The 23,984-nt window shown below is 38.6% G+C and overlaps 1 protein-coding gene across 1 annotated transcript in view; it reads right to left on the bottom strand.

The window, feature by feature from the left end:
- Window positions 1-251: 251 nt before the first annotated feature.
- The window catches only part of LOC141589775 (aspartyl protease family protein 1-like), a 65,337-nt gene continuing 41,604 nt past the window's right edge, over window positions 252-23,984 (bottom strand). Inside the window, 3 exon segments of the mRNA XM_074410399.1 lie at window positions 252-260; window positions 374-568; window positions 2,930-3,047. Coding sequence (XP_074266500.1) covers window positions 252-260; window positions 374-568; window positions 2,930-3,047 — 322 coding nt within the window.

Raw genomic sequence — 23,984 nt, 5'->3', positions numbered from 1 at the left:
CAAAAAAGGAAATATGGAGGTTATTGTGAATAGACGGAAAAGGAAATAGGGAAGTTTATTTTGACTGGGAGGGAGTATTATTTTTGGGCTTATTTTCTTTTGGATTAGTCTTATACTAGGCCTTATAAAAAAGTTGTTGATTATTTTAAAAGTAAAATAAGGCCCAACTGCCCAAGACTTCCTACCTTTGACGTTTACTTGTGCATATCAAGACAGTTACTTATAATATTTAATTGTTCTCCTTCAAATACTCAACAAAGCTGTAGTAGCACATTGGCAAATCTAATGACTTAAGATTCCAGGTTCAACTCCTGGCTACAGTAAACTTTTTGTTTTTATTAATTTTTTTTTTATTTACAACAATCCGTTTTACGCCATTCAATCCATCCCTCTGCAGCTCAGCTGATAGCGGTGCTTCAACTTGGCAATCTGGCCTAAGCTTTGGCTCTTTCAGCGATCTGCTTTTCTGCTCTGAAGCGGTATACTTCGGGTTCTCGACCAATTTTATTGGTTTACATAGGACATCCAATGCGTCTTCGGGCACAACCAACAATAATTCCTTCATTTTCTAGAAGCCATACAAAAGCAACTGTATAACTATTCAAAACAATTTAAAGAGAACAAAAAGTTTTGAGATTTTTCAAAGAGCTCGACATATTTAGCAGATAGGTCTAGAAGCTTGCTACGGTTATTAACGGAGTAAAGAGACATGAACGGATGAACTTGACAAAAAATCAGAGGAACGGTACTACTACTTACTAGAACAATGAAGCTGATATATATCATATACGAATACTCAAAAATCCTTAATCAAAGCGATGAGATTTCTCAAGTTTACAGACCGCTTAGCATCTTCCATTGTCAAGTACAAGACTTGTTTAAACAAAACACGAGGCTAAGATGATGACTGAAATGTTCATCTACTTCATTTAATTAGTTTGATATGATCTACTCATATCGGCATTTGAACTTATCAATCTGGCATAAGCTTTGAGCCGTCTGCCTTTTCGCTCTCAAGTGCTAAACTTTGGTTTCTCTGCTAATTTTGCTGTATTACATAGGATTATCACGTGTTTATCTTTAAGGATATAAGTTTATATATTTCCATAAACTAAACAACAAAGTTGTAGTAGCACATTGGCAAATCTTCAAGGTATGAGATTCCAGGTTCAACACCTGGCTACAACATATTTTTTTACTTATTTCTCAAGGCTTGTTCAATTATTCCATTCTATCTTCTATAGTTCTATGTCAACTTCCTTTTATCATTCTTTAAATTAATTTGTTCTTCGAAACAAATTGACCATCTTAATAAGGTTAAAAACATCCATTGCATTATTGATTGATTTATTTTTAATTTGTTATTCTGAAGTTTTAGAAAATATCACTATAATTTTCAGTACTAGCAAAATTATGAAGAAAAAGTTATTTTTCTGTTAGTTTGACAAAATTATACAGAGTACGATGAAAAATCATCTGCTGGCTTTGTTCCTGATTGTTGTAGGGTAATTAGAAGCATAGATTGATGATTTGATACAAAACTACTTGAGATTAAATAGGAAGGGCTAGGCCGAGCGAGGCAACACGTTCTTGTCAGCCCGTGACGAAGCAAAGGACAACATGTTCCAAGGTCATCAGGCCACAAAATGCTGAATGACGTCGACATATGTCATGAGGTCAAAAGGATGAGACATTTGTATACGTATTACATGACAATCCCCTGAGCTGGAGATTGGTATTCATTCATATGTTTATTGTTTTAAACTATGGAGTTGAAAGACATGTAGTAGAATCAACTCTTATCTAAGGGCAAACAATGCTTGCTACCACGCACAAATATCTGATCATGCTTACAACAACTTCAATAGTTGGTCAAGGGCGATTTGGGCTAATCCATTGACATTGGCGTGTGCGCTTCGTGGATATAAACCGAAGTCAGCTGTTTAACTTCCTCATTAACCCCATTGCATTGGGTTGATGGTGAAGTTATGAAGGCAGAGATGGAATAAAGACCAGGGAGATCCTATGAATTTTCCGTTGTAAACAAAAAATGAGTGTAAGATGATGACTGAAACGTCGTAAATTTTACGCCATTCAATCCGTCCCTCTGCTCATAGCGGCTCTTGAACTTGGCAATCTGGCCTAAGCTTTGAGCCATCTGCCTTTTCGCTCAGAAGAGGTAAACTTCGGGTTCTCTCAGAATTTACTAGTTCAATTATCAAACGTTGTTCAGAATTGCAAAATTACTCGTAAAGCAAATCTCGTTATATTTAATTGTTCTCCTTCAAGTACTCATCTAAGGGTGCAATCTTTTCTTCATTTCCTAGTAACCACATAGAAGCAATTGTATAGCTATTCAAACCGGTTCAGACAGAAGAAAAAAAAAAAAAAAGTAGACAGTTTATTAATCATATTTTTCACATGTTCATCGAGTTCAATGATCAAACCGGCGTTGCTAACAATTGCAAAATTACTAATAGCCCCACTTAAAAGAAACTGTATTTGAAGAGTAGGGATACCAAGTACTTTAGTCGGGGTGAATTTGGTACTCCTTTTAATTTAAAGCTTCTATTTTACGGAGGGCTAATAAAAGTAAGTCAAATAAACAATGTAAATTAGTAAAAGTGTAACTTTTATCGACTGATATCAAGTAGATGAAGAACATCCAACAGATTGAAGACTTCCTAACTTTGACGTTTACTTCAGCATATCAAGGCTGATACTGATAATATCTAATTTGTTTCCTTTAACTAATCACCAAAGCTGTAGTAGTACATTGGCAAATCTCATTATATAAGATTCCAGGTTCAACTCCTGGCTACAGCAAACCCTTTTTTCATTTTTTTCCCACAAAAAAAAAACGGTTTGAACTTCGCAATCTGGCCTAGCCTGTCAATCACAATGTTGATATATCTGAGTACTACTTGACCTTTTGGAGGACTGGTGTTTGGCTTTGGTTTTTGCTGCCTTTATCTCCGAAACTGATTCGACCTATGCCATCAGGGCTAAAACACATGGAAAAGGAATTTGCAACAAGTTCTTGACTTGTGAAATTCTAATGAGCAAGGAAGTCTGGGAATCGATTAATTCTCATTGATCAAACCTAGCATATACAAACCTATGTATATATACAGTACAAGGCAAAAGATACAATCTAACTATTCCTAAGTTAGCTCCTATTAACAAGGTAACAAAATAATTTACTTCCCTAAAGTTAAGGATCACTACAACCGAATAAGATCAAGGAATATACTCTAATACTCCCCCTCAAGTTGGAGCTCGTGGCAACCCGAGACCCAACTTGTATAGTAAGTGATCAAACAACTCTCCACCTAACGCCTTTGTGAACAAATCTGCAATTTGTTCCTTGCTACGGACATGGAACATGTTAATCACATTTGAGACTAAATGTTGACGGACGAAGTGACAATCTATCTCAATGTGCTTCGTCCGATCATGAAAAACCGGATTTCTCGCTATATATATTGCAGCTTGGTTATCACAATAAATGTCCATAGCTTTCGTATGAAAAACCCCCAACGAAGCCAAGAACGCTTTTATCCATATCACCTCGCTAGTCACAGCTCCCATAGCTCTATATTCCGCTTCTGCAGTGGACTTGGCCACGGTTAACTGTTTCTTCGTCCTCCATGATATAGGCGAGTTCCCTATCGAAACAAAATACCCACTTAAAGATCTCCTTGTCAATGGGCAACTCGCATAATCCGAGTCACAATATCCCCGTATTTGCAAATCTCCATCTTTCTTAAGGAATATCCCCTTGCTTGGACTTCGTTTAAGATGCCACACGGCCCTTAGAGCCGCTTCCCAATGCTCCTTGCGAGGCTCATTTACAAACTGGGATAGTATGTGTACGGCATACACTAAGTCAGGTCTCGTGATTGTCAAATACACTAACCTTCCAACAAGCCGTCGATACTTCATTATATCCTTGAGCACATAACCTTTCGCCATTGCTAAATTGTGTCGTGACTGGACGGGTGTGTATACGTGTAGATACCTCATTTCTGCACCTCCCGCAAACCACCCGGTGATGATTGGGCCGCATGTTTGGTACGCGGAACGACTTGTGACAATTCGTAAGATTATCGTCAAGTGATTGCTCAAATATTAATGTCTACCTCTTAGTTGTCATCTACGTGCCGATACGGTCGTTTTGATGAATTAGAGTACATTCGGAGTCCGGGCCTAAAACCGTCTCCATTTTCTGATAACCATTAAATCCCGAGTCAGAATGTTCTGGAATGTTCCGGATATTTCTATTCCATATTTCATAAATTTTATCTTTTAGTAAACAATTTCCCGTAATATTCACATAAGATATTAAGGAAAACCGAATTATTTCCGTCCTACCATAACTCAAACACGGAAATCTTTCTTCCGCAGAGGAAACCCCTTGGGAAACGTACGCAGCAGTCTGCGCCTCTTCCAAGAGACGCAGTGGGCGCCGCGCCTCTTCCCAGTGCCCTTTTCTCGCGTATTTCTCGTATCTTTTTCATATCTTTCCGAGATTCACTTCCAAAGAGTCTCCGAAACCCTAATTCCTTCACGTGATTAGTATAAATAGGAGCCTTCGCTCCTCATATTTCTCACGCAAGTGTCCGCCCTTCTCTTCTCCCTTTGCATTCTAGACTTTGTTCTTACTTTTTGGCGTCTACGTGCTTGAACTTTCGACCACGTAAGCTCGGATCCTTCTGAGTACCAGCCTCCCCGTTTGCATGACCGACCAATTTGACCAACTACACATCAATCAACTTAATTAACTTAATCGTTTTCCTCTTACGAGGGCACTTTCTTTGCATTCGCGTCGAGCATCACTAATCGATATCTTAGTCCTTCTCGTTTCGTCAACATGTAAGTCTGAGGGTGTAAAAATCTCTTTTATTTATTGTATTTGTTTATTGTAATCATCAATGTAAGATTTATGTCGAAAATATCATTAAATTCGATTTCTAAAACCATGCTTTAAAACTTCCTTTTGCGGATTTCCAGTAGATAACCGTCGAGAAAGGACGCAGCAACTGCTGCGCCTCTTCGAAGGAGCGCAGTTCCTGCTGCGCCTCTTCGTGAGGCTGCCGCAGTTCCTGCTTCCTTTCTTCTTCGTTCGTCCTCTGTTATTCGTCAAAGTTCTTTTATTTGTTTCGTTTGTTTGTTAATTCTTCGCCATGATAGCATATAATTCACATGTATATTATTATTCATCATCTTTTTATCATCACAAATTCGACTTAAATCCCAAATAATCCAATATTTGCGGGTTTTCGTCATTAAATTCAATTCCGGGTTATAGAGATTCAATTCATCAATATTGGGTTTCTGGAATTCGTCTTTGATATAGTTTTCATCTGTTATTTGTCATATTCATCGCATATTCGTCATTAATCCATCGTGTCTAACCTACTTAATTGAATTAATTTGTTTGGTTTGTTAATATTTTTCACTCCTGTAATTAATCCATCCTATGTTAATTCCGTCTTATTCATGTTTTACTGTTTTCATGACCCATTCGTATGTTAAATAACCTACTAATCACTTCCGTCCGAGTAAATAATACCAATTGATCATTAAATCACCAATTAACATTAACGGCTTGCAATTACGGCTTCACAAATGAATCCGAGCCAAGGAACAGACGCAGCGTCACGCGCCTATTCCAAAGGACGCAGGCTCTCTGCGCTTTGTTCTGGCCGAGTTCTCACCCCGAACTCTGTTTCTGCCTTGACGTAGCATAATTAGTTTACATATTAACTAACTATTAACCGTAATATCACGCTAATTCCTGTTCGTTAATTTATTTGATCCTTTCTTTCATTCTTTTATTCTTTTTTTCTCAAATCATCCGTTTTAAAGGTATTTTCGACATAAATCGCCTATTCCATTGTAATTGTTGTAATTTTCATTATTGTAATTTATATTTATTGTATTTCTTTTATTGTTTGTATGCATTCGCATATAATTGAACCATACATCCTACTTTGACATTAATTGTATGCTAATTAACTGTCAACCGACTTAGTATTAATTTCTCACATGTTAGGCTTAAAACTTGGATGTTGCATTGCATGCATATAACCGACGATATATCAAGTACGAATAACTTCCCTAATCATTAGTAGAGGCCGCTATCGAGGCGGGCGGGATTAGGTGTTCGATCAAAAGAGCTTCCTAATACGTACCCTCACCCCTTACTCCAGATATCTGTGAACACCCGTGTTCATTGGCATCCACGAGAGTCGTTCTAGACATAGAATGCTAAGGGTAACGATTGCTTAGTGTTCATGTCACTACTTTGTGCCTTGACATGACACGAGGTATTCGAACGGTTCCAATTTCCCATAAAAATTGGTGGCGACTCCATACAAAAATGCAAACGCTTGTTTCTCTTTTCCTCCCAAGCGCCCCGTGCGACCCGTCCATCCAGTTTGGCGACTCATTGGGAAATACACTTACGTGTAGCAAGGGTAAAACTTGAACAAGGTTAGGGAATAATTTGTACAAGACAATTGTCGGTTTTCATAACTCGGTCTTCCTAGACCGTTTCATTCGGTCTTCCTAAGCCCAACCCAACCCATTCGACCAATCGTCCCGTCTAAACGGTCCTAATTCTTATTTGGGCCTAAGGATGGATAGCGATTGACGTCATCCATACCATGATGCTTACTCTTGTTTGTATCAAGGGCCTTCACTACTTGAGGAAATGGACTAGGAATCGGCCTTACTCTTGTTTGGTACGAGCCTCTCCACAGACTTCGGGTTTGATGGTTCGGTATAGCAACCCACCCTTTAAACCAAAACCCTTTTAAATGCACTCAGCATCCCGTTATAATGCTTGTATAAATGTGTATACCTTACATGATTACCACTTCTAAACAAAACCATGACGATTTTTTTTTTCAAAAAATCAAAACCCATTTTCAAACAAAAATTTCGAAATAGACCTTCAATTAGCGCAAAATCCGGTCAAAACTCTGTCGTGTCAAAATTCGGGCCACAAGCCCATTTCAAAACCTCACTTCGAGTCCACTCCTACAACTACACTATAGTTGACTAGGACACACATTTTCAGAAACCTTGTCTTTCTTCAAAACTCACTCAACACAAGTGGCACACACCCACTTCACGAGTCAAAACATTTCTTCTTTTAGCAAGTGTGGTAGAATGGTCGATCGTGTTTTGATCCGTCGCCGATCTCTTATCCAGTTTTCAAGATGCCCGGATCAAGTGATGAAACAAACCTCCACCAACTTCAAGATGGTAATGATCGAATCCTAGCCGCGCTAGCCCAAATGCAAGTTACCCAAGACCAAGTCTATGACCGCCTTGAGCTCATTGAGGGCCGTATCTATGCCGTAGAGGGAAGGTTGCCTCCTCATGAAAGTGAAGTACTACGTGACTCTGACAATGAATCCAAGGATGAAAATCCTCTCATGGGGATGATCTGCAAAATGAGAAAAGACTCCAATACTTAGAGGAGCAATTGATGTACCTTAAGGGGGATGACATTTATAGGGAGAACAATCGCAAGTATGAGGCCGTCAATTCCAAATTGCCAACTAACTTTAATATGACGGATATCCCTAAGTTCAAGGGACACGAGAACCCTTTGAACCACATCCGTGCCTTCAAGGATTACATGTCTATCAAAGGCATCAAACCCGAGATGTTCTTAAGGATCTTTCCTTCATCTCTTGACACCATCCCGAGGCAATGGTTCTATTCCTTAGATCACAAGAAGGTCGCTACTTGGGAAGACGCCGCAATCGAGTTCTCTAAACAATATGCGGATAATGCCGAAATCCATGTCAACATGCGTACTCTAGAGGTTCTTACCCAAAATGACAAAGAAGGATTCATCGACTTCCTAAGTAGGTGGAGGAAGACTAGCACTCAACTAGTTGAACGCCCGGATGAAGCTACTCTTGTGGAGAAGTTTGTGGATAATCTCAAACCCATCTATGCCAATCATTTGAGATACCAAAACATCAAAACTTTCAAGGACTTGACCGTACTAGGGACAAGGATTGAAGATGACATCCGTAAAGGACTCTTGTCCAAAACGGTAGGTCGAGGATATCAAGGGTCCACAAGTCGTTCATACGGCTCTACTAGCAAGACCGATGAAGTTAACCTTCTCGAGCCATCCAAGAAAAGTACCCCACCAAGGAAATTCACAAACCTTGGGACACTTACTCCAACGCTCTAAAAAGGTTAATAAAGCAAGGTAAACTCCAACCCATTGGACCTACTCTCGAACCCGAAAGGAAGTCCAAGTTCTGGGACGAGAATTCGTACTGCGAATACCATAGGGGTAAGGGGCACGACACAGAAAAATGCTACAAGTTGAAAAACGTGCTTCAAGACATGATTGAAGATGGTCGACTACCAATACCACCGGGAGGCAAGCCCAACAACACTCAGAATCCTCTTGGAGTTCTAGTGATCACAAGTGATGAATCTACCTTAGATTGCTCACACCTCATTTCTCCAATCGAAAATGAAATTTATGCAATCGAGAATGAAGGGCTCTACTCTACTATCTCCCCTACCATTTCCGACTTCATCACCTGGGCAAGGAGTGTGGATAGACAAGTTTGGGAATTAGAAAATGTGGTGATAACTTTACGCGATCCCAACGCAACACCCGAAGAACATGTGCCACTAATCTTCTCTCAAAATGCTACTATGCAAGAAGTAGTCACCGTGGTTGATAAACTAGTCGACCAAATCATACGACTGGAAGATGATATCATGAGAATGAGGGAACTAACTGCAATCAATGAAGTTTGGGCCGACGATGACGAGGACGAGTATCTCATTGAAAACTCCCTAGTCAAAGAAATAGTCCAAAATGGTGAAGACCAAGATGTGGACCACCTAACTCGTTCGGGTCGTCCATATCAAAGCACTACTCAAAATGGTCCAACCAACATCATCACACCAAGTGACAACGAAGATGACTCCACTGATCATTTGCTCAAGCAATTACAGAAGACAAAGGCTGATCTTTCGGTCTGGCAATTAGTAGCAAGCTCATTCCCACATCGCCAAGCTTTACTGCAAGCTTTGGCCAAGCTAAATGTAGCACATAACTCCACTCCTGAAGATGTAGTCAACTTGGTCTTCAAAGAATCACCGAAGCTAAGTAATCATATTACTTTCTCGGACGAAGATTTGCCACCTTTTGGCGCTAGTCATAACCTTGCTCTATACATCACTGTCATTTGTCTAAAGAAGAATGTGCCAATGACCTTGGTGGATGACGGCTCCGCGGTCAACGTCATACCTCTCAAAACGGCATACAAACTAGGCATGAAAGAGTCGGATTGGACCCCTACCAATCAAGGTGTGCGTGCGTATGACGGTACACGACGAGAAGTGGTAGGACTTGTTAACCTAACCATAGCCACAGGGCCAATCGAACGAAAGGTTAACTTCCAAATAGTGGACATTGAAGCTTCATTCAACATACTTCTAGGAAGGCCGTGGATTCACGCTTCCAAAGCGGTAACATCCACCCTTCATCAAAAGATCAAGATCCTACTAAATGGAAAAGTAGTGACAATCACTTCGTCACCCATCAAGGCAATAATCGAAAAACAGTCGAACAATCAAGTCCTTGCAGATCCTGTATACGAACTTGGGGGCTTCCAAAGTGTAAGTGTCATAGAAAGTGAATTAGCACCCTTGTATTATGATCCCTACTCCAACTTGGTGGTCAACCACATACTCAAATCCCAGGGATACTTCCCTGGAATGCCTTTGAACCTTATTCGGAAGAATACCTTCGCACCATACAAGGAAGGCAACTCAAAGAGGATACCACTTGGACTAGGGTACAAACCCACGAAAGAGGAGGTTCTCGAAATGCTTGCCCAAGTCCAAAACCGCAAGCACGTAGGAGTCCAAATGCGACCCTATCTCCCTACCTTAAATGGGTACTTTGTTCAAGAAGGAAGTCTAGAACTCTTTCACGGATTTCCCGAGCCTTGGCATTATCTTGAGAGGAAGCTAGTCGGAATCGAGATCTTTCACGATTGCTACTTTATCCCTCCAGAAACGGTTCCTACCGTCAAAACCCGTCAAGCACCTTGCTTAGACGAACAAGCTGTTAGCCTATTGTTTGGAGAAGATCGATTCGTCAGGGCCGCGCAGGATGAGATCATTACCATGATACTTCAAGACGATCGCTTCAACCCCACCGCGTTAATCACGAACCGACACAAGACAACGGCGAAAGGATGGAGAAAATCAATCAAGTGGACCAACAATCAAGGAAGACTCTTCAAGCTCACCACTAGAGAAGGAGAGATGTTCAAAGGAGAACCTGAAGACGATGAGTTCGAGTCGGAGTCGGAGTCGGAGTCTAGAGAAGTCATTAGAGAGTCTACTCCTGTCGTCATCCCCACTCCCTTTATTTCTCCTAGCTTAGCCTCGAGTAGTCACAGTAGTTCGGGGAATGCCCCAACCATTGTTCCTTTACCGCCACTGACCATGGATCAGTTAGCTTCTTTGTTTCAACTCTACTCAAATTTTAATATGAATAAATCAGGTTCTGCTTACTCTTTGTGTTATCTTGAGTGCAATTCTGTTTATGATGATACTGAGGATGACCAAGACCCAGACTCGATCGAAATACCTCCCTACATAGCCAAAGAAATACTACAGGAAGGGGAAGGGGACCAGTAATAGAGGACACCGAACCCATCAATGTTGGAACCGAACTAGAACTCCAAGAACTTAGGATAGGGACTACCTTGAGCTCTATCGAAAGGGCCGATTTCATAGACCTCCTAAATGAATTCAAAGACGTTTTCGCTTGGTCCTACAAAGACATGCCAGGGATCGACAGGGATATTGCCGAACATAGGATTCCGATTAAGCCAGGTTTCAAACTCGTGAAATGTGCTTCGACGAATGAGAACAGAATGGGCTCTAAAGATTAAGGAAGAAGTTGACAAGCAATTCAAAGCCGGTTCATCAAAGTTTAGTATTCGACGGGTAGCTAACATAGTACCCGTACCCAAAAAGGATGGGAGAATCCGTGTTTGTGTTGACTTTAGGGACTTAAACAAAGCAAGTCCAAAAGATGACTTCCCTCTACCTCACATCGACATATTGGTGGACAATACTGCTGACCACGCATTACTATCCTTCATGGATGGGTATGCGGGTTACAACCAAATCAAGATGGCCATGGAAGATATGCATAAGACCGCCTTTGTCACCCAGTGGGGAACCTATTGCTATACGGTAATGCCGTTCGGATTGATCAACGCCGGAGCTACATATCAACGCACCGCAACTACACTCCTACATGACATGATGCACAAAGAAGTTGAGGTATACGTAGATGACATGATTGTCAAGTCCAAGGAAACAGAGGGACATATTGCAAAACTTCGCAAGTTCTTCGCAAGGCTACGAAAGTACAACATGAGGCTCAATGTAACACCCCCATACTCCAAGTGCCTTACCAGGACCACTCAGGTATGAAGATATTACCATCTCGGTTACCCGAGGCAATGATAATCAAATAAACAATAAAGAAACAACGTTTAAATAGAAACACTTAGTGAAAGGTTACAATCTCGAAACCAAAACCTAAAGTACAAATACATGTTCTCAAACTGACTGTTTACTGTTCTAACTGAAATGTAAAAAAACTACTAAGCTACAGCGGAAGACTTCTATCATCATATCGTGCCAATCCCAGCTATCCCAGTACTCATCTCATACCTGCTCAATATCTGCTCACCATCCCCGAATGGATCACCGCAGGTTTATAAAACAACAACCGGGTCAAGATTAATCACACAACTCAATATATATCAACAATAAGATAAATGACATGACCTTAATCATCACACACACAACCACACCAATTCCAACAATCTCCATCACCGATCCGTCCACCTGGACCGATCCTGCCATGGGGGACCGCAGCCCGTACCCACCAAATCCCCGCTCCTCATAATGAGCGATAACCCTGTCCATTAATGTGCACATCCCTTCTGTGGCGGGTTCCACAGAAGGCGAAACTAGGGCGTGAAGCCACTCCCGCAAGTGACCCCACTCAGCCGAGGACACGCCTCGAGAACCAGAGACAAACAATCATAATCAACAAACCGTCACAATACAATTACTATATTATTCAATCAACCACAACACGTCAACAATCATCCCATTATGGGACTAATACTGAGTAGGAAATCCTACCTGGAAAGCACAACAATCAGACGGTCTCTACAGCTGTATCAAAAAGCCTCTTCTACAAATCCTCCTCTTATCATACATACACATAAATGCTACCAAATCACATACTACTCAAAAACCCCCAAATTCCTATATTAGGGTTTAACCAATTCAAAGGAAAGACAACAAAAAGGGTACATAGATCTTACCCTCGACGCAAGGAACTCAACGGTATAATCAACGCTGAGAACTGACCTTCCAAACTCCGGGGATTGCTAATAATGCGATTAAGATGAAGAACTTGCTTGCTTTCTCTCTTAAACAGTAATTTAGGTTTTTGCAAAAGTGTTTAGAATAATGACGACGAAGGTTATATATCTTAATCGCATAATTAACAAAACCCGAGAAAACTCCTCGTAAAACCGGCTACTCGATCGAGTACCCAAGGTACTCGATCGAGTACCCCCTACTCGATCGAGTATCCCAGCTACTCGATCGAGTACCCAACAGGTCAGAAACTTTTCTAAAACGCAACTTACCCTTACTCGACAGAGTAAGGCCTACTCGATAGAGTACCCCAAGACTTATAAATACGGAGTATTACAGTCTTCCCTCCTTAAAAAGAACTTCGTCCCTGAAGTTTAACCCATACATGAAACAACCATGCTAACTCGACCAAGACACAACAACATAACTAAGAACTCAAGAACTCGACCAAACATAAAACATGAATTCTTGACACCCACTCCACCAACTATGTTTACTTCCTTAATCATGACTCACGATATCGTATCCACCACATATATATCTCTCACGACACCAACTCCATACATAACCAACTGCCATCCTCTAACGCTGCTAGCTCCATAGTATCATCTACTATCAAATCCAAAATCAAGACACTCATAGACATCAAACGGAATGTTACATTCTACCACCCTTAAAAGTGTAGATACCTCATTTCTGCACCTCCCGCAAACCACCCGGTGATGATTGGGCCGCATGATTGATACGCCGAACGATTTGTGACAGTTCGTAAGATTATCGTTAAGTGATTGCTCAAATATTAACGTCTACCTCATGGTTGTCCTCTACGTCCCGATACGGTCGTTTTGGCAGTAATTAGAGTACATTCGGAGTCCGGGTCAAAAACCGTCTCCATTTTCTGATAACTGTTAAATCCCGAGTCAGAATGTTCTGGAATGTTCCGGATATTTCATTTCCATATTTCACAAATTTTATCTTTTGGCAAATAATATCCCGTAATATTCATAAGATAATCGAATTATTTCCGTGTGACACCCTCACATATAGCGTTAAATAAACACGTAAAATTCTACAGAAAAACTGACAGGATATGTTTGTAATTGGTTCAACCAAATAAAACCTGTAATTTTAAAAACTTTTCTAAACCATTCACAAACATTTCCAAAAGGAGAGTGCCAAAACCTGCAAAATCTAACAAACTAATTTACATAACATAATTAAAGACGCGGGGATATAGTGATACAAACCAAAATAGATGAGGGAGACATATGTCCCTCCAAAATATAAATACAAACAAAAGTTAAAAGGTTTACTACAAAATATAGACAACTAAGTCCAAGGTTCTTTTGCTCACTAGCTCGTCTGTGTACCCCATTTAATCATCAACCTGTCAATCGCATTTTATACAAACACGAAAGCCACAATTCAGTGGGGAGTAACTTCGAGTCCTCCCAGCCACGGAATGTCAAATTTAATGTAACATGTAGTGTAACATGTAAACAACATCATAAATCAATTAACTATCGAGTATTCTAACATATGACCACTAAACTGACTAAATTAAACTATCATGTGAAACATATAACAAATAGTAATCCAAACTTTATCAATTGTAACCGGCTTACATCTCACCTATTACAATTCATAAAATCACCATACAAGAAAGGGCAATATATCAAAGACAGCATAAGTTCTTAGCACCGTCAATAGTCACTCAGAACCCGAGTCTATACCACGAGGTAGGGAAGGTAATCGAACCGGTATCTTGGCTCAGAGGTTCTATCAAAACATGGCCAAGACACAACACAACCCTAGCCTAAAATCTGCGCAGACCTAGACATGCGGATACACACCACCGCACCCAAGACCCACAATTTTTCTAAAACAAAGTGGTACCCTAAGGAGTCCACCAAAGGGTTGGCTAGTACTTAAGCTGACCACTTACTATCAAAATAAGTAACGAGGTCATGCCCCAACTTGGATATAAACCCACCAAGTCAGGAACACAAAGGCTATTAAGCAGTGAACATATACTCGTCAAAGACTATAAAGACCTATCTATGACAAACACAACAACCTGCAAAAAGTATTCAATACCAATTCCATTTCTAACATTATTAACAATATTAAAGGTTTCAGGGAATCTAGGGCCGTTTCTACAATATAAGGAACTATTAAATTCAACCAACAACACATGTGAACTAAAACTTAATGAATGGCCTAAAACAAGTAAAAGGCCAATTATCCATTTTCACATTAATTTTCATCCAACCGAATTTTTACCCGCAACCCCAGTCCCGCGACAGGTACGGGTTAAATTGCGGCTGACCAATCACACAATTGACTGACATCGAATCAGTCAAAGGGACTAAGGCTCAGTTTTCGGCACAATCATCAAAACATTACAATTATCACTATAAAATTCATTTTGAGCCTATTCATTACAATTTCATTTTATAATCTATCCTAACATGTGATAACTATCAATATAAGCATAATTTTACCAACCTCATTATCTTTACTACTAACATTATTCATTTCAAAGGTTTAACCATATGTTACTTATTCTAACTATAACATTAATGAACCTAAAACGATGAACAAAGCATGAAAAACCGCGAAACAAGCAACGGACCAACCGGGCCAACCCCAAGGCGCCGTGGGCTGCTCGGCCTGTCGCCGCCGCCGCCACCCCCATCCCTCCATTTCTCCATTTTTGTTCATTTAACATCGTCCAAACATCAATTAATCATTCCTATACTAATATGTTAACTTAAACTAACAAAAGACAAGCATTAGACATGCATGCAACCCATTTTATCATGTGAAAATTTACTACTCAAACAAAAATCACAAAAACATACAAAAAGCAAAGAATGTGACGATTATTCGTCGAGTAACTCGAAATATGTTACCTTAAGCTATAAAATGAGCAACTAGCACCTTGAAAACCAAACCCTAACATGAAACTAGCTACTATCTTCAACAACATACGAGTCTCCAAACTCGTCCTCCAAATCTTCACCTAAATAAACAATAAAAACACAATTATAAGTACAAAAAACCGAAATTTGCCCAAATTCGTCTTAAATCAACATCAAGAAAACTGAAATTAAAACATACTAGGTTGTAGATCTCGAAGAGAGGATTCCGAAAATATAAATTTTGTGAAAATCCGACAAGAAATGAGGAAGTTATGGTGAAAACTAGCTTAAAAAGCTTAGTTTTGGTATGATAATGGTGTTTTATTGTTTGGAATAGTTTAGAATGAAGAAGGACAAAGAAAAATCAGAAAAAAAGGAAGGGGAAAGGAGGTGCCGCGGGAAAGGAAAGAAAAGAGGAAGGGAGCGGGTTTTAGTCGGGATTTTACGAGTCGGTTTTGGCTCGTTTCGATAATAATTAGAACCGCTTGTCAAATGCAAATTCCGACAAGACCAAAGTTCTTAAACACGAGATTACAAGAAAATTGAGTATTCATATGACCCATTTCCATAATCGTTTGCCCAATTTTCAATAGAGTTGTCATTTTTCCCCGATATGCCCTTATTTCAAAATAAAAAGTTTTTACACGGTTTGAACTATTTTTAAACATTTCGAAATTATCAAAATAAATACTTTTCTTCAAAATAAAAAAAAATTATATTTCTTTGAATTATTATTATTTCAAATACATTAATATCAAATTTTACTTGATTAATAAATTATTTCCGCAAAATAATAATGGTTCGAAATTACGGGGTGTTACAATCACCCCTCCTTTTAAAAAGTTTCGCCCTCGAAACTTAGAAGGAGAAATTATAGTATACAACATCTTAATAATATAATCATAAGAAAAATATAGGTATCTTTTCAAAGAAACGGTGATACTCTTGTTGATCAGACAAGAACATCCACATTCATATCAAGATATATAAAAATATTTCTACACCAATAAATGAGAAAACCCATTATTGGGACGTCTCCAATAACGAGATTTAATATTCATTAATGTTAAAACCATTAAAAATCATAAAAGCATTTTCAAAATTTTAGTTTAAAGTTATATAATAAGAATAATATCTTTACTAATTATGATTAAATACGGCTTAGTAACTCGGAAAAAGAGTAAGAAAAAGGATTACCTTACGGAAATAAATCAAAATTTCATTTTCAAATCTTTAAAAATAGGTTAGGTTTGCAGAAGTGACATAAACTTTTATGAATGAATCGAAACTGGTAGCTTGAAAGTTTAGAAGTCGTACAAAAAAGGAAAGTAACTTAGATAGCATAAAAACAAAGTATGTTAAGAGAGCTCAAACTTAATCAACAAGAGAGCTATAATGAATTTCATGGGGTAAGAATTGAAGTCGAACCTAACAGGGTGTCAAAGATGGAGTTTCATAAGAACCAACATCAAACTTATGAGAGGAGTATGATGAAGTAAGGAAAAGAGGTATGAGCGGTAACGCTCATGATCAAGGAAGAAGGGAGATTAGACAACAAGGAAACGCCAGACACTCTTATCTCAAACAACAACATCACTCAAAACGGTTCCGAAAACTTCCTAACAACAAAACTCATAACCACATCACTCCCAAGGGTTTCCTCAATCGCTTATGTTACCTCTTCCTAATATATTCCCTGGAACAAGATATTTCACTCTAAGTGTGATCTCATCGCTCCAAATCCTCAAACATCCCGAAACAATTTCACAAGCCTAAGGTCAAGGCTTCCAACAAAGTTATATTCGTATCCAACTAGTGTCAACTATGGGTTCCTCAAATATTCTACAAGGTTCTCATTTCAAAACAAGGTAGTAACATACCCACCCCAAAATCCGAAAAATTAATAGGATCTCAAGTTCCTCTATCCTTTTACTTATTAAGGATTGCCAAATGCGGAACTACACTCAGCTACACTCAGCTACAACACCGTCCCATCATCTCAAGTACTCAATGCGACCTCAAGGTCTATAAAACTATAGGATTAACAAATTCTTCTCAATACTAAGTCTCTCTCAACTCAAGAACTCTCAAGAGCCAACTAATACCAAATCACATCACCAATCCATTCTGGTCATCAACATCCCCAAGGAGTATTCTTTCAAATTTGATATCCTAAACTTACTTACCATCAAATTCTCAAGGAACAAGGTCATAATTGTAACAACACTTTATCACCTCAGAGTTCCTAAAGCCATAAATTGAAATTATGTTCCTTAGCCTAACAATTGGTGTCAACCATACCATTACCCTTTCTAGTTACCAAAACAAGTGCTAAAACCTCCCAATAATGTAGCTTACTCTCACTCTCATACCATACCTCAAGTATTAATCAATATCACTCACTAAAACCAACTAATAATCCCACATTTAACATTTCTCACACGGTAACATATACATTATCAAACCCTCATCTCCAAAGTGATTATGGAAGCCAATCACAAACTCGACTACTTAGTCAATCCTATATCCTCAAGTCACATCTCACTAACTCTGTAAACATGGTCAACAAGGTACCAACTATACTAAGGAGATAAGGAGTGATAACGGGATAGAGAAACGGTAAAATATTTTCGAAGGGTGCATGAGCCTGACAAGTTAGGAAACTAAGGAGTCGGACCGTAAAGATAACGGTTGGCAAAAATAAGAGGTATTCGAGTTAAGAAGATATCTCGGGCAAGAAGAAGACACGTAAACTTTGGCATAAAAACAGGGTTCAATGATCGTTAAAGAGAAGGAAAGGAGAACAGAAGCGGCATAATGAAAGGGTTACTGCTTACCAAACACTCATCAAAGCTTATGATCGATATGGTAAGGTTACATCACTAAGGTGCTCAACAAAGCCTCAAAAGTCCACCAAATCATAGGACTAACAAGGACTCCACGAGGGTAGGTATTCCTCAACTCAATTGGTTCTAAGAGCCAAAATTAATTCACCACACAAATTCATTTGTTACCACCCATGTCCCAAAGTATCTCCTTTACAATTCTCGTCATTGAACTTCACTTACTATGTCATCCCCAAGTACCATAGCTTGTCAACTCCATCATCTCACCACTTAATACTTCTAGTCTCCGATACCATAAATTAGAATCACAACCTTGAACTCACGAACTACATCGAACAACATTCCACCCAAAATTTCCAAATCCAGATATGATTAATAAGGTCAACCACGTGTTCTCAAATTTCGAAAGGTCAACAAGGGCTACTCTATACTAGATTTGGTCAACTCAAAAGGTTTAACAAACTAACTAATTCCAAAGTACGATACCAATCCATTAAGCAACATCAATGTCCTATTGTATTCCTTTCAAGGCCTACAAGGATTAGTGCTAACTATCATTCCTTTAATTCTCCACAGGAAACATCGAGACTCTCAAATGAAGTAGCTCAAGTTCATTCCATCTTATGTGCTATGGTAGTACCCATGCTCAATCATCTATAACAAACAAGCTCTCAATAGACATAAATCCCAAGGTGTTTCTCATTTCACTAAGTTCTCATATCAAACACAACTAACAAGACTAACCAAAGGATCCCAAGTTATATTTTCCTATACAACTCAAACCCTAAACAATCAATTTCTCAACTCGTTCACGCCCTCCAATGATACATTCTCTCAAAACTGGGTTCTCTTGAACAAGGGAACTATCCTGCGGAATAAAAGGAAGGTGTCCACAAGGACTCTTATTATAAGAAGAAAACGAACCAAGGATGAATCGGGAGAAAGAATAGAAGAGTAGTTACCAAGGCGAGAGAAGAGGAATTAAAAAGACGAATAAACAACGAGATTGGAAGATTAAGGTAAGATACACTGAATACGAAAAGAAGTATCGAGAAAGTGGAAGCATTCATCATTTGGCATAACCAATCTTCAACATTCGGCAACGGCCACTCAGTCTTGGTCACCAACGAGTAAGATCACGGTCATAGCTTCAACGACACGAAAATTAATAACTAACAATTAACAAACCCAGCTGGTAAGATTGCATTATCTACGTTTCTTGAAGAGCCATCTCGCAAAATAGAACATTGGTTAGAATCTAACAAATAGCAATCACAAACAGACTACCACATAAAATCCTAAATCTACCCATCCTACCCATCTCTCAAGTTTATTATTTAAAGGTCAAGTGATTTTAAGTGGGGTGCACAAACGTGCGTCGGGAGCAACAAGCTCTGATACCAACTGTGACACCCTCACATATAGCGTTAAATAAACACGTAAAATTCTACAGAAAAACTGACAGGATATGTTTGTAATTGGTTCAACCAAATAAAACCTGTAATTTTAAAAACTTTTCTAAACCATTCACAAACATTTCCAAAAGGAGAGTGCCAAAACCTGCAAAATCTAACAAACTAATTTACATAACATAATTAAAGACGCGGGGATATAGTGATACAAACCAAAATAGATGAGGGAGACATATGTCCCTCCAAAATATAAATACAAACAAAAGTTAAAAGGTTTACTACAAAATATAGACAACTAAGTCCAAGGTTCTTTTGCTCACTAGCTCGTCTGTGTACCCCATTTAATCATCAACCTGTCAATCGCATTTTATACAAACACGAAAGCCACAATTCAGTGGGGAGTAACTTCGAGTCCTCCCAGCCACGAAATGTCAAATTTAATGTAACATGTAGTGTAACATGTAAACAACATCATAAATCAATTAACTATCGAGTATTCTAACATATGACCACTAAACTGACCAAATTAAACTATCATGTGAAACATATAACAAATAGTAATCCAAACTTTATCAATTGTAACCGGCTTACATCTCACCTATTACAATTCATAAAATCACCATACAAGAAAGGGCAATATATCAAAGACAGGCATAAGTTCTTAGCACCGTCAATAGTCACTCTGTAACTCGAGTCTATACCACGAGGTAGGGAAGGTAATCGAACCGGTATCTTGGCTCAGAGGTTCTATCAAAACATGGCCAAGACACAACACAACCCTAGCCTAAAATCACAAGAGACCTAGACATGCGGATACACACCACCGCACCCAAGACCCACAATTTTTCTAAAACAAAGTGGTACCCTAAGGAGTCCACCAAAGGGTTGGCTAGTACTTAAGCTGACCACTTACTATCAAAATAAGTAACGAGGTCATGCCCCAACTTGGATATAAACCCACCAAGTCAGGAACACAAAGGCTATTAAGCAGTGAACATATACTCGTCAAAGACTATAAAGACCTATCTATGACAAACACAACAACCTGCAAAAAGTATTCAATACCAATTCCATTTCTAACATTATTAACAATATTAAAGGTTTCAGGGAATCTAGGGCCGTTTCTACAATATAAGGAACTATTAAATTCAACCAACAACACATGTGAACTAAAACTTAATGAATGGCCTAAAACAAGTAAAAGGCCAATTATCCATTTTTCACATTAATTTTCATCCAACCGAATTTTTACCCGCAACCCCAGTCCTGCGACAGGTACGGGTTAAATTGCGGTGACCAATCACACAATTGATCGACATCGAATCATCAAAGGGACTAAGGCTCGATTTTTTCGCACAATCATCAAAACATTACAATTATCACTATAAAATTCATTTTGAGCCTATTCATTACAATTTCATTTTATAATCTATCCTAACATGTGATAACTATCAATATAAGCATAATTTTACCAACCTCATTATCTTTACTACTAACATTATTCATTTCAAAGGTTTAACCATATGTTACTTATTCTAACTATAACATTAATGAACCTAAAACGATGAACAAAGCATGAAAAACCGCGAAACAAGCAACGGACCAACCCGGGCCAACCCCAAAGCGTAGTGGGCTCTGCCGCCACCCCCATCCCTCCATTTCTCCATTTTTGTTCAGTTTAACATCGCCTGAAACATCAATTAATCATTCCTATACTAATATGTTAACTTAATCTAACAAAAGACAAGCATTAGACATGCATGCAACCCATTTTATCATGTGAAAATTTACTACTCAAACAAAAATCACAAAAACATACAAAAAGCAAAGAATGTGACGATTATTCGTCGAGTAACTCGAAATATGTTACCTTAAGCTATAAAATGAGCAACTAGCACCTTGAAAACAAAACCCTAACATGCAACTAGCTACTATCTTCAACAACATACGAGTCTCCAAACTCGTCCTCCAAATCTTCACCTAAATAAACAATAAAAACACAATTATAAGTACAAAAAACCGAAATTTGCCCAAATTCGTCTTAAATCAACATCAAGAAAACTGAAATTAAAACATACTAGGTTGTAGATCTCGAAGAGAGGATTCCGAAAATATAAATTTTGTGAAAATCCGACAAGAAATGAGGAAGTTATGGTGAAAACTAGCTTAAAAAGCTTAGTTTTGGTATGATAATGGTGTTTTATTGTTTGGAATAGTTTAGAATGAAGAAGGACAAAGAAAAATCAGAAAAAAAGGAAGGGGAAAGGAGGTGCCGCGGGAAAGGAAAGAAAAGAGGAAGGGAGCGGGTTTTAGTCGGGATTTTACGAGTCGGTTTTGGCTCGTTTCGATAATAATTAGAACCGCTTGTCAAATGCAAATTCCAACATGACCAAAGTTCTGAAACACGAGATTACAAGAAAATTGAGTATTCATATGACCCATTTCCATAATCGTTTGCCCAATTTTCAATAGAGTTGTCATTTTTCCCCGATATGCCCTTATTTCAAAATAAAAAGTTTTTACACGGTTTGAACTATTTTTAAACATTTCGAAACTATCAAAATAAATACTTTTCTTCAAAATAAAAAAAATATTATATTTCTTTGAATTATTATTATTTCAAATACATTAATATCAAATTTTACTTGATTAATAAATTACTTCCGCAAAATAATAATGGTTCGAAATTACGGGGTGTTACATTCCGTCCTACCATAACTCAAACGCGGAAATCTTTCTTCAGCAGGAGGAAACCTCCTGGGAATAGACGCAGCAGGCGCTGCGCCTCTTCCAAGAGACGCAGTGGCTGCTGCGCCTCTTCCCAGGCCCTTTTCTGCATGTTTCTCGTATCTTTCTCATATCTTTCCGAGATTCACTTCCAAAGAGTCTCCGAAACCCTAATTCCTTCACATGAATAGTATAAATAGGAGCCTTTGCTCCTCATATTTCTCACGCGAGTGTCCGCCCTTCTCTTCTCCCTTTGCATTCTAGACTTTGTTCTTACTTATTGGCGCCTACGTGCTTGAACTTTCGACCACGTAAGCTCGGATCTTTCCGGGTACCAGCCTCTCCGTTGCATGACCGACCAATTTGACCAACTACACTCAATCAACTTAATTAATTAATCGTTTTCCGCTTACGAGGGCACTCTCTTTGCATTCGCGTCGAGCATCACTAATCGATATCTTAGTTCTTCTCGTTTCGTCAACATGTAAGTCTGAGGGTGTATAATCCTTATTTATTTATTGTATTTTACTTTTCGTATCATCAATTTTAAGATTTACGTCGAAAATACCGTTAAAACCGATTTCTAAAACCCTTTGTTAAAACCTGTTTTTGCGGATTTCCAGTAGATAACCGTCGAGAAAGGACGCAAGAATCGCCGCCTCTTGAAGGAGCGCGATTCTGCTTGCGCCTCTTCGTGAGGCTGCCGCAGTTCCTGCTTCCTTTCTTCTTCGTTTGTCCTTTGAATTTCGTATCCAAAATCCTTCTTTTGCTTATTCGTTTGTCTATTCTTCATCATGATAACATATTAATTTCACATGTATATTAATTATCATCATTCACATGTTTAATTCATCAAATCCGACTTAAATCCCAATTAATCCATATTTGCGGGTTTTCGTCATTAAAATTCAATTCCGGGTTGTAGAGATTCAATTCGTTCATATTGGGTTTCTGAAATTCGTCCTTGATATAGTTTAATCCGTCTTTTGTCATATTCGTCGCATATTTGTCATTAATCCATCGTATCTAATGTTAGTTAATTAATTTCAATAGAGGACTCATTAATATTTTTCACTTCTATCATTATTCCATCATGTAATTAATCCGTTTGCATCCGTCTCATTCATGTTTTACTGTTTTCATGACCATCATTCATATGTAATAACCTATTAATCACTTTCATCCGAGTAAATAATTAAATTAATCCTTTAAATCACCAATCGACATTAACGGCTTGCAATCACGGCTTCACGGCGGGCGAGCCAAAGGAACAGACGCGCGCGTCACGCGCTTATTCAAAAGACGCAGCTCTGCTGCGCCTGTTCCTGGCTGAGTTCTGTCCCTAAACTCCGTTTCTGCCTTGACATAATTTAATTAGATTACGTATTAACTAACTATTATCCGTAATATCACTTCTGTTCTGTTCGTAATTCTTTTATTCTTTTTCTCAAATCATCCGTTTTAAAGGTATTTTCGACATAAATCGCCTATTCCAATGTAATTAATGTAATTTTCGTTATTGTAATTTATAGTTATTGTATTTCTTTTATCATTTGTATGTTTTCACATGTAAATCAACCTTAAATTCCTACTTC

The sequence above is a fragment of the Silene latifolia genome, chromosome 7, assembly GCF_048544455.1.
Source record: "Silene latifolia isolate original U9 population chromosome 7, ASM4854445v1, whole genome shotgun sequence".
NCBI lineage: Eukaryota > Viridiplantae > Streptophyta > Magnoliopsida > Caryophyllales > Caryophyllaceae > Silene > Silene latifolia.
This window is presented reverse-complemented; position numbering and strand designations above follow the sequence as displayed.